This window comes from Vigna radiata, chromosome 5 (assembly GCF_000741045.1).
Source record: "Vigna radiata var. radiata cultivar VC1973A chromosome 5, Vradiata_ver6, whole genome shotgun sequence".
Classification (NCBI taxonomy): Eukaryota; Viridiplantae; Streptophyta; class Magnoliopsida; order Fabales; family Fabaceae; genus Vigna; species Vigna radiata.
The window spans coordinates 5,871,322-5,884,963 of record NC_028355.1 but is presented as its reverse complement, the minus strand read 5'-3'; the positions used below and the strand labels follow the sequence as shown (position 1 = coordinate 5,884,963).

Genomic DNA, 13,642 nt, shown 5'->3' with positions numbered 1-13,642 from the left:
AAAAATAGCAAAATATTGAAAGAAAAACTTGTTAATAATAATAGTAATAATAATAATAATAATTACTATTATTATTGTATTGTATGGGTTAGACGATTTTACACAATATCTCACACCAATCAAACCGGACAGTTCTAGAGAAGAAGACAGCTGAAGCAACGAGGGAATTGTCGAACCAGTAGGCATGACTGAACGACTATTATTAAGGACGTCTGACCACATTCAATAAAAAGGTTTTCCTTACCAGGATTAAGGTAAAAGGTAATGGTAATTAGGAGTATTGTGCTGAGATTGGGCCAGGATTAGAACTTCATTAATTTCAAGCTCATAAAAAACTATAAATACATGTCAAAGGTAAGAAGTATGTGATGACATTTACTGTGCATTTAATACCCTTGCATTGAACTTCTGTATGAACGATTTGTTGACTTTAGCATCGGAAAACCTTTAACAGATACACTCTAGACGGTAGAACGGACACGAAGACTAGACTGAACATCTACAAGACAATTCTAAAGAAGAAATTGTGTAAGTTTTGAAAGTGACTCGATCTCGTATCCAAAACAATTATTATTATTAATTAAGTGATAATTATCTCCTCTCGTGGGCTCTTTTTGAACTAGGTGTATCTTTAATTATGATTTCATTTTTAAGCCTAATTAGTTAAAGAATCTTAGAATAAATTATGTGTTGATAACTTTGGGTTCCTCGTATTGTTAGTTTTCTTATTAATGAGTACTTCTGTATGTGAATTGAGTTCAACTTTCTCATTTATTCTGCTGATAGACTATATGAATATTTCAGTAATGAATTGATGCAAGAGATATTCATCATATTAAAATTGTGTATTATCAGTTTCTGTTCATATTAAAAGTGTGCATTGTTAGTTTTAATCATATTAAAAAAATTCAGTTCACTCCTTTTTTGTTTAAGATTACAAAGATATTTCAACCATATTGAACAATAAAGAAATAATTTTGTTCACGTGTTTGTACTTGATTTTAACATTTGGTTCTTAGTCAAACACTTTGCTCACATAGTTCTGTACCTTTATACTGACTTCATATAGAAAGATGATAATTTTCTAAAAAGTAATGCATAAAAATATCGTTAAAATCATTTTTCAGACATCGAGAAAAAGAAAAAGTTATTCTACTTCACCAAATAAAACGTTCCAAACGTGGATTGCGAGAATGTATATTATTGCGTCTGCATTAAATTTTTTGTGAACATGAAACGAGACCCACGAGTTTACTGTTGTTTTTTACTTATGAAAAATGGAACATACCAAATATAATTAATTTTTATATAATGTTGATATTAGTTAATTAATCAATAGATTAATTATAAGGCATATATGTATTTCGGAAATTGATTAAATAAATAATTGCACATATACAAGATAATATATGCTTGCCTTTTTTGCCACTAAATCTAACATGACATGAAAAATTGAAAACACGTGGTCGGCAGACGATAGGGACTTCCAAAATGTGCAATATCATGGAAAATGTAGAACTTGGGACATTTTAATTCATAATAAAAATTTATTTTTTAAGTATACATTGGAAGATAAATTTTCAACAAAAGATAATGTTGGATAGCTAACTTGGTGAGAACATTAGAGTGGGATAATTTTGATCAGTGCTGATATATTTGAATATTCTTCGATTAAACATTAGACTTTATATGGTCAAAATTAACTAGAATAGTGTGAATGTGAAATTAATGTTGCATGTGATTTAAGTTAAATGTGAAGATTTAGAAAAATTTATTAAGAATAGTAATGATTTTATAAATAATACTCAAATATTTTATTATTACAAAGTTAAATTATATTAAAATGAGTTAAATTATATAAAAATTAGTTTTATTTTATAAAAGTTTTCATCATTCTAAAACAAAATTCTCTATATCTCTTCTATCTTCGTTTTAAGTTTTTAACACTATTTGTCAGATTTCTTTAAAGATCTAAGTTTATTTTAGAACTTCAGATATGATATTAAAGGTATCATATCTATCCAATCAAAATTGTGAATAAAATAAATTTTCTTTATATTATTTTTCTTAAGTCAATCTCGATCATGTTACATGTGGCCTTTAAAAGGTTTGCATGTGACTTTATGTAACTCAATTTGATTTTCTACTCTTTTGTATTCATGAGGGTGTGTTCAGATCATTAATCTGATCTATCTTTATGTAGTTAGAGTTATATCAGGAGTTTGATTATGTGGAGTCTTTGATGACAAACGCCTTAGCCATGATTAGAAAGGATCCAAGAAGTTTGAACTTCACTTAAGTTGAGCATGCCCAAGTTGATTTCATTTGGGCTAAGGAATGTATGAAAACCTAGTCTATGATTTCTTTTGTAAATATTAGAATATGTTAGTTTAAGCTTTATATTATGAGCCTGGTAATGTGAGATTCTATTTGGATCCTATATTTGGACATAGTTTTGGTTTGGGCCTAGTAGTTTAGTTTAGGCCTAAAAGGATATGGACCTAGTTTTGGGCCAATAAGTGTAGCGTACGGATTAAGGTTATTTTTTGTGCTGGGCAAGTGATTCTGAGTCTTATTAGGTGTTTTAACTTCTTTTCTCTTATGTGCATAGTTTTAAATGGTATGATAGTTTATTTTATGATCTGTGGTATGGTTTGGAACATATGATTAGACGAATGTGAGGTTTGTAAGAGTTCTAAGGAGAATTCTTAATGTTTGTACCAAAGTGTTGTTGGTATGAATGTAGGGAGCAAAGTGTTCAAGGTTATCCTAACACTCTAATGATTATTCATTCTCAATTAAAGAGGATTGATACATGTTGTGAGAGTAGTAGGAGGTCTTAGTCTGGGTGCTTCCAGTATGGCCTAAGACGTGGTACAGACTAACCTTGTGAGTATGGTAGGATGCAACCCATTGGCAATGACTCTGTAAAGCAATAGATGCCACCACAAGTGCATGACTCGCCATAGCTCGACATTCATACTATATTCAAACAGTCTAGTCTAGGTCTTTGGCAAGATTAAGATGTTTGGTTTGTTTTATGTGAAATATGACATATGTATAAAATATATATATATATATATATATATATATATATATATATATATATATATATATATATATATATATATATATATATATATATGTATGTTATTTGTTTGTTCTTTGTTTGGGTGTTTTGGTGCATTGTTTTTTTGGCGATAATCATTTGGTGGGTATGAGTAGAGGGTGATGATATTTATGTAAAGCAAGCTTTGGATGGAGGTGCAACAAACATTTAGTTTCTTTTATACTAGTTGTGGTGTATATAATTTTGTCTTGTTAGTGTGTATATAAAATTAAATTGTGGTTATGTTTTGTGTAACTATAATGTAACTTTTTATTTCTTGTCTTATTAACTATTCTATTTTATTGAATATGTATAATTCCTTTATAATATTTTATATGATTAGGAATGACAACGGGTCGGGTTCGGNCCGGATAGTGTAATACCCGAACCCGACCCGCATAAAAAATATACTTGTTACCCGCCCCTCTACCCGCCGAGTATCCGCATAAAAAAAAACCCGTGAATTTTTTTCAGATCGCAGATATCCGTTGGATACTCGTTAACAGTGCCTATATTATTATTCAAGCCCAAGTTCTAACCCAAACTCTATTTTCCTTTTTTTTTCAAAACTTATAAACCCTAGATTTGCACCAAAGGATCTCAGATCTGCACCAAATTATCTCATATCTGCCTCTCGTCGCCGTTCTCGATGCGGTTCAACCTCTCAAGCTCTGGAATGGGATCACCTGCTGCTGGTTGGCTCCACTACTGGCCGCGGGCAAAGCCGTGAATGATGGAAGAAGAAGTTGTAAACGCTGTGATGACAGCGACAATGTGAGGTCCTCACGGCATTGTTGAGGACGGTGATTCTTGTTGTTAGTAGGTGGCGGAAAGAATAAGGGAAATGAAGTTTGAGAGTGAAGAAGAAAGAAGAAGGGAAAGGAAGTTTGAGAGAGAAGAATTACTTCCTCTACATCGTATAACAAAAACAAAATTAAAAACAAATATTTTAATTTATTTTGTAATTCATAAAAAAGTAATGGGTAAAATTGAAATTTCGTTTTTTAAACCGATAACAGATACCTGCGAGTACGAATAATGTGATATCCGTACCCGACCCGTTAACGAGCGAGTATTAAATTACCCGCTATCCGCGGTACCTCTTGCTTGCAGATACTAAATATCCTTAACGAACTTTGTCCGCGGATATCCGCATGTACAAATTTTATTATCATCTAAATATTATAATATCTATGAATTTTAATTGATAATTACTTTTTATTAGATAATGTGCATCTTTAATGTATTTTAATAACATTTTTTAACTTAAATTTTACTAATAATTTTCATCATAAACAAAATCTCCGTCATACTTAATAAGAATTTTTAGGATAGAAAAGTATGAAGAAATATACAATATACTTATTTATAAGCTAAAATGGATTTGTGTACAAATTAATCTATAAAAGTTCTTTTTATAATTTTTTAAAACTTTTATTTTAATTCGTAAAGAAACATTTTTTATGAAAAAAGGGTTAAAACTTGTCCATATCATCATGGTCTCAATCTCAACTATAAAAGTCACTAGCTTCTACCTTTTATTATCATAGGGGTAGAGTTGTTTCATGGACGGTGTGTGTGAAAATTGTTTTCAAAATGCTATATATTATTTAAAAATTATTTTCTTGACATTTTCATATTCCACTAGAAATGTCAAATCACTAGAGAGAGAAAACAATTATTTGAATAAAATAAAGGAAGTGCTAAAAAGAAAAAAAAAACATAAGAAAAACCCCACCATCTTTATTGTCAGCTATAAATAGGAGACCCTGGAACTGAGAAAAGCACAACCAAAACTTTGTTACTTTCATTTCTCAGAAATTCTCTCAAACAAATTAGTTCTTAGTTTTGTAATATCTTTTCAGAGCAAGAAAAGGTGAAAAAAAAAAATATTGCTTGTTTCATAGGGTTATCTCAACTCTGCATTTGAGTTTATTTTCCCTTAATTTGTTATTACTATTTTTTATTAACTTTTGTAGTATCTATCGTGTTCTATCATTTAAAAGAAAACATACTACATTTCAATAATAAATAATTTCAAGAAACTTGTATTTATATATATAGTTTTTACTCGACTATGTTTCAAATAAATTTTATGCAGAAGTTTGTTTGAATTTACTTAAAAATTCTCGTTTTTATTAGGAAATGATATTTTCCTATACTATTATAGACTTTTTTATTTTTAAGTTAAAGAAAGTGATGGTAATTTGTAGTTCTATGATAAATTTCTTCAAGTTTTTTTTTTCAAGTTAAAGATTTAAAAAACCTTCAAGAAGTACATTTTTACTGCAGATGTCATATTTAGAATTATAAATTTAAGATTTAAGTTTTATAAGAACAGTTTGTTAAAATGGATGTTAAATATTAAATATAATGTTTAGTCATAAGAATAAAAAAATATTTCTTTGTCTTGAGAAGATAAAATATTAATGTGTATCTTATAACTGGTAAAAGTAGTAGTAAAGAGATCTTAATAATGATGTAATAAAATAAAATAAAGAGTAAATAAATAAAAAATACTATGCTATGAAATGACTCTTGTAACAAAGATGTGATTAATTTCAAAGCCAATGTAATTAATGCAATTATTTCATGCAATGCTAATATGTATACATAGATACAAGTTACAGGTGATTTTGAATTTTTTTTATTAAAAATATATATTTTTTTCAATAAAGAAAACTCTGGAAATTTTTCAAAAACATTGCGTTGAAACATATTTTATATTAAGTTTGCAGAAATCCTTAAATAATGAAATGGTTTGTTGATGGCCTTGTTTGGAATTTGCAGATCAGAAGAGATAACTATGGCAAAACAGACATCTGAAGTGGCCATTGAAGAGCTGAAGAAGCTTCTCAGGTTAATTAATTATTTATAAACTTCAATCACATGAAAATAATTTTCTTTTATTTCACTGTTTTCTTACCCTTAAACTAGTTTAATGATGCACAGTAAACTAACTTGAATCATATGTTATCAGTTAGAGAAATAAAATTAGAAAATTCATCATTTAAAAATATAAGTTTAATTGTAGTTTTTCTTTCTTTATATATATATAACGTGCTCATTTTCTATAATTTTTCAGTTATTTAAGTCTCTTCATTTTAAAATTTGGCAAAATTTAGTCTCTATGTAAGTTTTTGTATTATTTAAAACCTTTAAATTGTCATTTTTGCCAATATTTAGTGATTTTTTTTTCAAAAGTTTATAAATAGAAGACAATTGATAACATTTGTATGATTTTGTAAGATGAGAGACGAAGGTCAAAAGAGGGTAAAAATTGAGTTTTCTTTATTTATTTCATTTTTACTTCATATAAAATCTAGTGTTTTGATTAATGAGTTTTAAGGAGATGGTTTAAATCTGTTTAATTTGGAAGGAATTTTTAATAAAAAGGGTAAAACTTAAGGGTTTTAGGTAAAGGAAAATTATGTAAAGAACTAAATTTTTTAATTTTAAAAATAAAAAGTAACTATTTATTCAAAAAATTGAAAAAAAGAGTCAAATATGCATATAATTTAATTAAAATATCAATGAGAGTCACAGATAATAGTCCTTCAAAATTAAGTGCATCAAAATTATATTTAAGTGTAGCGAAATCTGTACATAATATATAGGATATTTGTCGAAAAACAAAGTAAATTAAAATGAGTGCAAATGTGTAACAGTTAAGTCGGAAATATATTTATTTATTTATTCTACAAAATTTTAAAAATAAGTTTATACTTAAATTTAAATAAATAAAAGAAAATTCTAAACTTGTTTAACTTCACTCCATGATGAACTAAAATTCTTTGAAGACTCTGTGATAATGAGATACACAGTTATGCTAGTAATAAATTTGTATTTTAGAGTTCACGAATCGAGTTTACGAATCGAATACGTGATGATTACAGAGAAAAAGAAGAGTTTAAAGTTGAAGAAGTGATAGCTGAGTTACAAAAACATCATGACCCTGCTTTGCAAAGAATCATACTCGGATTCACTTACTTCAAGATCAACAATTTCGAGTAAACTTCAAATTCAACTCTTGATTATTGTGTTGATGCAAAAGAATACATATGCAACAATTTCTCATGTTTCTTTTTGTTTATTTATATCTTGCAGTAAGAACCCGGATCTGTATAACAAACTTGCCAATGGCCAAAGCCCCCAGGTGATGAATAGTTACAAGTTTTATCACCATTTTTCAGCACTTTTGATCTTCTAATTTTGATATGTTCTGAATATGGTGTAGTATCTGGTGTTTGCTTGTTCTGACTCTCGAGTGAGTCCTACAACTATCCTCCATTTCCAACCTGGAGAAGCTTTCATGGTCCGCAACATTGCTAACATGGTCCCTCCATTTAATCAGGTTCACTTTCTCTCATATTCTCAACCTATATACCCTAAAATTACATGTTTTCTTCAATCAGTACATCCCCAGATAAACTAATGTCATATAAGAATAATCCCAAATTAAACCTATCACTTCTGTCATGAATTGTTTGTATGATTGAAAAGACTATTAGCTTTGTGAAATTTTTTGTGATGGAGATCAAATGGAGTTTAGGTAATTAGTTAACAAGACTTTTACTTTACTTTGAAGTTTAAATTATATTACTGAAATTCTTTCTCCATATATTCTTAAAATTAAACAAAAGTGGTTAAATTTCTCACTGTCATGTTCTGTTCATTGAACAGCTAAGGCACAGTGGAGTTGGCGCAGCCATTGAGTATGCTATCACTGCTCTCAAGGTGATGATGATTGGTTTATTATAGTTTTCTTATAAAACCAATTACTTCATTTTTGGTTTTTAATGCATAGAGGAATCTCAACGTATATAAGACCAACCATATGGCTTTACAGGTACCAAACATTCTGGTCATTGGCCACAGTCGCTGCGGTGGAATCCAAAGGCTTATGAGTCATCCAGAAGATGATTCTGCCCCCTTGTGAGAATTAATTTCTATACTAAAAATACATAGCTAATTTCAAGATTTTAATTCCTTCTTTTTCATAGAAGAGTTAAATTAAAAGTGTATATAATGTGTAGGATGGAACAAGTCTCCAATTAGCCATGTTTTAACCCTGTTCAATTGAAATGTGCAGTGACTTCATAGATGATTGGGTGAAAATTGGTTTGCCAGCTAAACTGGCCGTTCTGAAAGAATATGAAGGCTATGATTTCAAGGACCAATGCAAATTCTGTGAAAAGGTTTTATGTACTTCAATTTTGATTCAACTACCATGCTTTTAACATTAAATAATGAATGGTGACCATTTTGTAATGTTGTGATGCAGGAGTCAGTGAATAACTCGTTAGTGAACCTGAGGACATATCCATATGTTGAAAGAGGGATAAGGAACAAGACCATAGGACTGTTGGGAGGTTACTATGATTTTGTGAAGGGAGAATTCAAGCTTTGGAAGCATGTGACTCATGTCACTGAACCCATTACTATCCCTCTCTCAACCCATCAGTGATGGATGACTCAAACTTGGCACTTTGAATTGGCACCTCTACAACCTTAATTACTAAGTTTCTTATTTAAGTTGTGCTGTTTTGTTCCATGTCTGTGTGTGATTTTACGTCCTAAATAAATAGCATCTGCTTTTGATATTTCAAAAGTAAATGTACTCTAAGAAGTATTACTGAATTTCATGCATCTCTGTACGTGTTTAATTCAAATGCCTAATAAATGATGATAAGAGTTGTGGTCTTTGATAGATATATCTTGTAGACTAACAGAACAAGTATAGTTTATATTTTGTCAAGTAGATGCTAAAAATAAAATTAGAAAAGAGAAAAGTTTGTATCTTTCCAATGCAATAAATGAAAGTGAAACATATCAAAATAAAATATAGTGATAAATTCTATCTTTTGATGCATAAATAATTAATAAATAAGCATGCTGAGTTTATCTGGATATCTCGTAATATACATTTCTATGGAATCTACTGTATTGGATTACAGAAAGCAATGTTATCATGAAATGTAGACGTTAAACCAAGTGTCTGCAAAAGTGCAAACGAATAGACATATAAATTCAGTTTCCTTTTGAGAAAAAGAAAAAGAAAAAGACTAGGCTCTGGAGCCATATGATTAATCGAATTTAGTTTTATGATAAGTGTTCTTTGGACATTTTAGGCAAGACCACAAATCATTTATTTATTCCATTATTAAGTTAATATCGGCAATGTAGAGTCTTGAACAAAGGTTGAAAAAATAAGTCTTCTCTTGATATGTGAAACGAGGGGGAAAATGTTGTATACACAAACAAGGGGAGTATCTATACACCATAATTACTTACATAATATCATATAAACAATAACATAACTTTTAAATAAGAATAATCTAGCATAAAAATTACACTCTTCCAATTTTACCCCATCAATGATAACACTATTCAATCATTCAATTATACCCAATAAATTAATACTGTCCAGACTGCAGGTTTATCTCTGCAGCCTTTCAGCATATGCTACTTTGAGTTCCTGTAAAGCATAGCTTTTCTTTTACGAGTCATTGGTAGAAATCATCGTCAGGCCCTGATGACAACATTGTTTACAGTGTGAGCATTGCCATCAAGAAGGTTCTCAAGTGATCTGTTTTTTCTGCTCCGAACTCTTCCTGCTTCCTTCAACAACTCACCCAACCTTTTCTTCTCATCATCCACGTCAGGATTTGCTGTCCCAAGCTTTTCCTCCCTCGCGCTTACAACGTACTCCAGAATTTGAATTGCATCATCCATTCTGAAATAGAAAATATCAAACCCCATGAGAAGAGAATAACTAGCTAACCATTCTGTGGAAATCTAAAACTCAGCTGTCCATTTGGATGCCAAGAAAGATGAAACAGAAGAGAAAAAAACAAAAAAGATCGTGCATTTTTTTTTTTGTTTGGGTAAAGAAAAAGGAAAAGGAGGAAAGGAGAGAAAGTTTACTTTTAGAAGCCAAAATCAAGTTTCTTTCCTTCTGTTTTCTCTTCAATTCTAACTTAAAAAATGTTATACCCCCCTTCACTTTCTTTTCTCTAAGCCATAGTGTTAATGTCACAAAGATGCAATTGTTTATATGTTGTTAATGTAATGGCTTAGAGGAAAGAAAGTGACATTGAACTAGTGAACTTACTCAACATGAATGCCACAATGAAAATCGGTCATTATATTCACGAGTTGCATGAGCATGACTCAATTAACATACTGAGTGGCGTGACTGGATTAGGCAGACTATTAATATATAACATATCGTCTTACTACTAGCCTTCTTAATGTCGCAGTAAATTGAAAGTGGTGTATATTCTCTAATAGTGAAAAGATATCTGCAAATAGAAAAAAAGGAAATGACCCAAAAAGGAAGAGAAAAAAGGTGAATACCTGCCAATTGCATCGTATGTGCCAGCAAGATTACTGCATACCCCAAGTGTTTCTGGGTGATACGGACCATATTCTTGTTCCAAAATACTCTTTGCTTCTTCAAATAATTCTGTTGCCTCACTTAAGGCATACCGTTGGACACAGGCAAGTCCCATTTGATTAAGGGCAATACCAAAGAAAGATGATTTCTTTTCTCCAATAGCACGAAGTTTTGAAGTAGCAGTCTTCAAAGTTTCGTAAGATTCAGAAAAGTTCCCCAACATGTAGTACATGACTCCCATCTGAGCTTCAATTCCAGCTATTGTGCTTTGCTGACCAGGGACATCATTGTATATCTCCAGTGCTTTCTGCAGTAACTTGAGAGCCCGTTCAAGTTCATTCATAGACTCATAGATAGTTGAAATATTTGTAAGACCACTAGCAATCTCCTCTAGAGGAACTCCAGGAATTGGATTCTCGTATATTTTAAGTGCACTCTCACAATATGATTTTGATTCCCTTATCTTTCCTATCCTGTTATACAAGTCAGCCAGACGCACAAAGACAAATCCCACTGTTGGATGATTCTCTCCTTTGTTGGTCTTGAAAGCTGTTAATGCTTTCTGATACGCAAAGATAGCTTCATCATATCGAGACAAAGACAAGTATGCATCTCCAATGCTGCAATCAACAGAAGCCACATCCCCTTCCTGGCCATTAGCGACCATTGCCATGCTGGCTAGAACAAGATGCTCAAGAGCAGCTTCGTGATTTCCCTTTGTATCACATACAAGGCCCATGAGCCTCCTATCAGCTGCCTCTTCAAGAGATGGAGCTGGATTATTTGCTTTATGAATGTCTAGAGCCATCTGACAAAGCCTCTCCGCTTCATCAAATCGCAAAGCCTGAACATTAGCTTCAGCCACGTACCGACAAGTTTCACCAACTCTTGGGTCTGTCTCTCCCAAAATCTGCTTCTGTACTTCTAATCCAGTGGTATAGCACTTAATTGAATTCTCAAGCTGGCCCAGCATAGCATAGGTGTCTCCCAGTTGCATGTGACCAGCAAATTTAGCAAGGGCATGTTCCTGACTTTCCCCAATAACAGGAATCTCAATTGACCGCTCAAGAATTGGGATTGCCTCACCATATTGACCCAAGCTGCAATATATTGCTGAAATAACATGTAAACACATAACCAGCTCTAAGCTCGGTTTCTCATCACCTAACTTCTCAAACAGTTTCATTGCTTGAAGAGCTAAGTCAAGAGCCTTATTAGGATTATCCCCGAATGAAATCATATCTCTTGCTTGTTTTAGTAATATCGGTGCCCTCTCAGGTCTGTCCAATGCGGACTCGGCCCTTTTCTCAACACGTTTTTGTGATACTGACTTATTTCCCGAAGGAGAATTCTTCAAATTCTTCACGCCAGTAACACCACTACTTTGTTTCCTCGAAGGTCTACCATTCTTTCTTTGCATAGGAGGTTTTGGTTTTGGGGCAGGACTTTTTCCCTTGGCTGTTGATTTGGGCGACGTATCAGGTCCCACCCGTGAACTCGATGCCTCAACAGACTTTACTGAGGAACCAGAACTAGTAGCTGCAGGCTGAACCTCCTGAATCTCATTCACCTGATCCAATTTCTTATCAGTGGTCAAGCCATCCAATCCGGAAGATATTTCACTACTTGAACTCCTTTCTTGCCCTTTCTCCTCCCCAACTTCCTCTTCCATTATCTCTACCTCCCTCATCCGTCCTCCAACTAGATGGCGCAATTCCGAATCGATTCTAGACTCATCGCCATCAGATCCAAAACTTTGCCGTGACGGTGACTGATCCGAACTCTGCATGTCACACACATTCTCATAAAGCTGTTCAATGGAGGGCTCAACCTCCCCATCAACACCAAAATTACCAGTATCGCCTTCAACTTTTCCCGGACTCGAGGTTTCCTTAGAAGGGGAATCACGTTTTACATTCATCTCATTACCTTCCCCTTCATCATGAACACCGTTCGTTACATTTCCTGTCATCTTCAACTCTTCCATGATATAATAAAAGCTCCTGTTACAATCATCATCAAACACATGGTCCACAAAATCAACACCACCCACAAACAACCAGATCCAATCCAAACCAAGAAAACACACAACACATCACACAAAAGAAAAACAAAACAATTGTCTAACTCAAACCGTTTTATTAACGAAGACACAATAGTTAACAAACCAATACGGTTCAAAACACATACATCTAAACCCAAGATTAGTAAGAGTCAAAATTCGTCAGCCTTGGATATCCCACAACCCGGGCAGAAACCTCAACGTTGAGATACAGAAACAATTGTCACAAAAATAGAAACAATTATCAGCAAAGAAAGATAAAAGTAAAAAAAAAAAAAAAAAAAAAAAAAAAAAAAAAAAAAAAAAAAAAAAAAAAAAAAAAAAAAACTCACCACAAACCGGATTGCACGGAGGCATACAAAACAAGATACATATTATAATAATAAAACAAAAAGACAGAGAAAATTACGGGGTTATGTTTTATTTTGCTTTTGCTTAATTTTATGATTTGGTTTTTTCTTCCTCGTCGGATTCGGAGGCATAAAAATAAGCGATTCGAAGAATAAAAAAGAAGAGGAAGGGACACATACCTTAAGAATGAGGCATAAGTGAAGAGAAGCAAAGGTTGTCGGTTGCAGAGAGACAGAGGAATGAGTGTTCGTATATATAGAGATAGAACTCAGAGAAGAAGAGAAACTCAACAGAATACCTTTTTTTGGTGCGATGTATGAGAGAAGAAAAATGAATGAAACAGAGACCAGAACGGTAATGGTGGAAGGGGGCAAAACGGGGAATTCGCCACCCACGTAATGAAAATAATAATTTGACGGAGAAAAAAAAAGGGTTTCTCAATTCTGCAGAACTGTAATGTCAGAAAAAGGAGGGAAGCATATGAACTTGACTTCTCCCCAACCACGCCAAACGTGTTTTCTAATTTCTCTGTCTTTTTTTTTCCTATTTGTCAACTCACCTTGTGCCGCCACGTGTCAGAAGCACTTTTCTGTCGGGACCGTTCTGCCCCTTGAAAATGTGCACAAATAATAAGGATTAAATTCAGTTTCTACTTACTATTAGATTTTTGTTTTACTTGTAAAGGCATCGGTGTGATGAGTTTGCGGAGATTGGAAAACAG

The 13,642-nt window shown here is 32.4% G+C and overlaps 2 protein-coding genes across 3 annotated transcripts; one reads left to right on the top strand and one right to left on the bottom strand.

The window, feature by feature from the left end:
* Positions 1–4,923: 4,923 nt before the first annotated feature.
* On the top strand, positions 4,924–8,804 carry LOC106761538 (carbonic anhydrase 2). Its single transcript, XM_014645097.2, has 9 exons — positions 4,924–4,985; positions 5,900–5,968; positions 7,006–7,119; positions 7,217–7,265; positions 7,347–7,463; positions 7,793–7,846; positions 7,959–8,044; positions 8,202–8,307; positions 8,394–8,804. The coding sequence occupies exons 2-9, from the start codon at positions 5,916–5,918 to the stop codon at positions 8,574–8,576; spliced, it is 762 nt and encodes a 253-aa protein (XP_014500583.1). The 5' UTR covers positions 4,924–4,985; positions 5,900–5,915; the 3' UTR covers positions 8,577–8,804.
* Positions 8,805–9,310: 506 nt separating this feature from the next.
* Positions 9,311–13,442, bottom strand: LOC106762547 (protein KINESIN LIGHT CHAIN-RELATED 2). Of its 2 annotated transcripts, none has more exons than XM_014646521.2 (3): positions 13,101–13,442; positions 10,469–12,511; positions 9,311–9,845 (listed from the first exon to the last, which is right to left on the bottom strand). In XM_014646521.2, the coding sequence occupies exons 2-3, from the start codon at positions 12,493–12,495 to the stop codon at positions 9,635–9,637; spliced, it is 2,238 nt and encodes a 745-aa protein (XP_014502007.1). In that variant the 5' UTR covers positions 12,496–12,511; positions 13,101–13,442; the 3' UTR covers positions 9,311–9,634. The 2 variants fall into 2 exon arrangements, with proteins under 2 accessions (XP_014502007.1, XP_022636258.1); XM_022780537.1 differs by lacking the exon at positions 13,101–13,442 and adding an exon at positions 12,699–12,792.
* Positions 13,443–13,642: the final 200 nt, after the last annotated feature.

Bases quoted from the DNA above. Each gene is read 5' to 3' on its own strand.
- LOC106761538 (XM_014645097.2), top strand. From the start codon at position 5,916: ATGGCAAAACAGACATCTGAAGTGGCCATTGAAGAGCTGAAGAAGCTT. The intron at 5,969-7,005 runs GTTAATTAATTA...TGATGATTACAG, and splicing joins GAGCTGAAGAAGCTTCTCAG to AGAAAAAGAAGAGTTTAAAG. The intron at 7,120-7,216 runs GTAAACTTCAAA...TATATCTTGCAG, and splicing joins TTCAAGATCAACAATTTCGA to TAAGAACCCGGATCTGTATA.
- LOC106762547 (XM_022780537.1), bottom strand. The intron at 9,846-10,468 runs GTATTCACCTTT...TTTCTATTTCAG, and splicing joins ACATACGATGCAATTGGCAG to AATGGATGATGCAATTCAAA.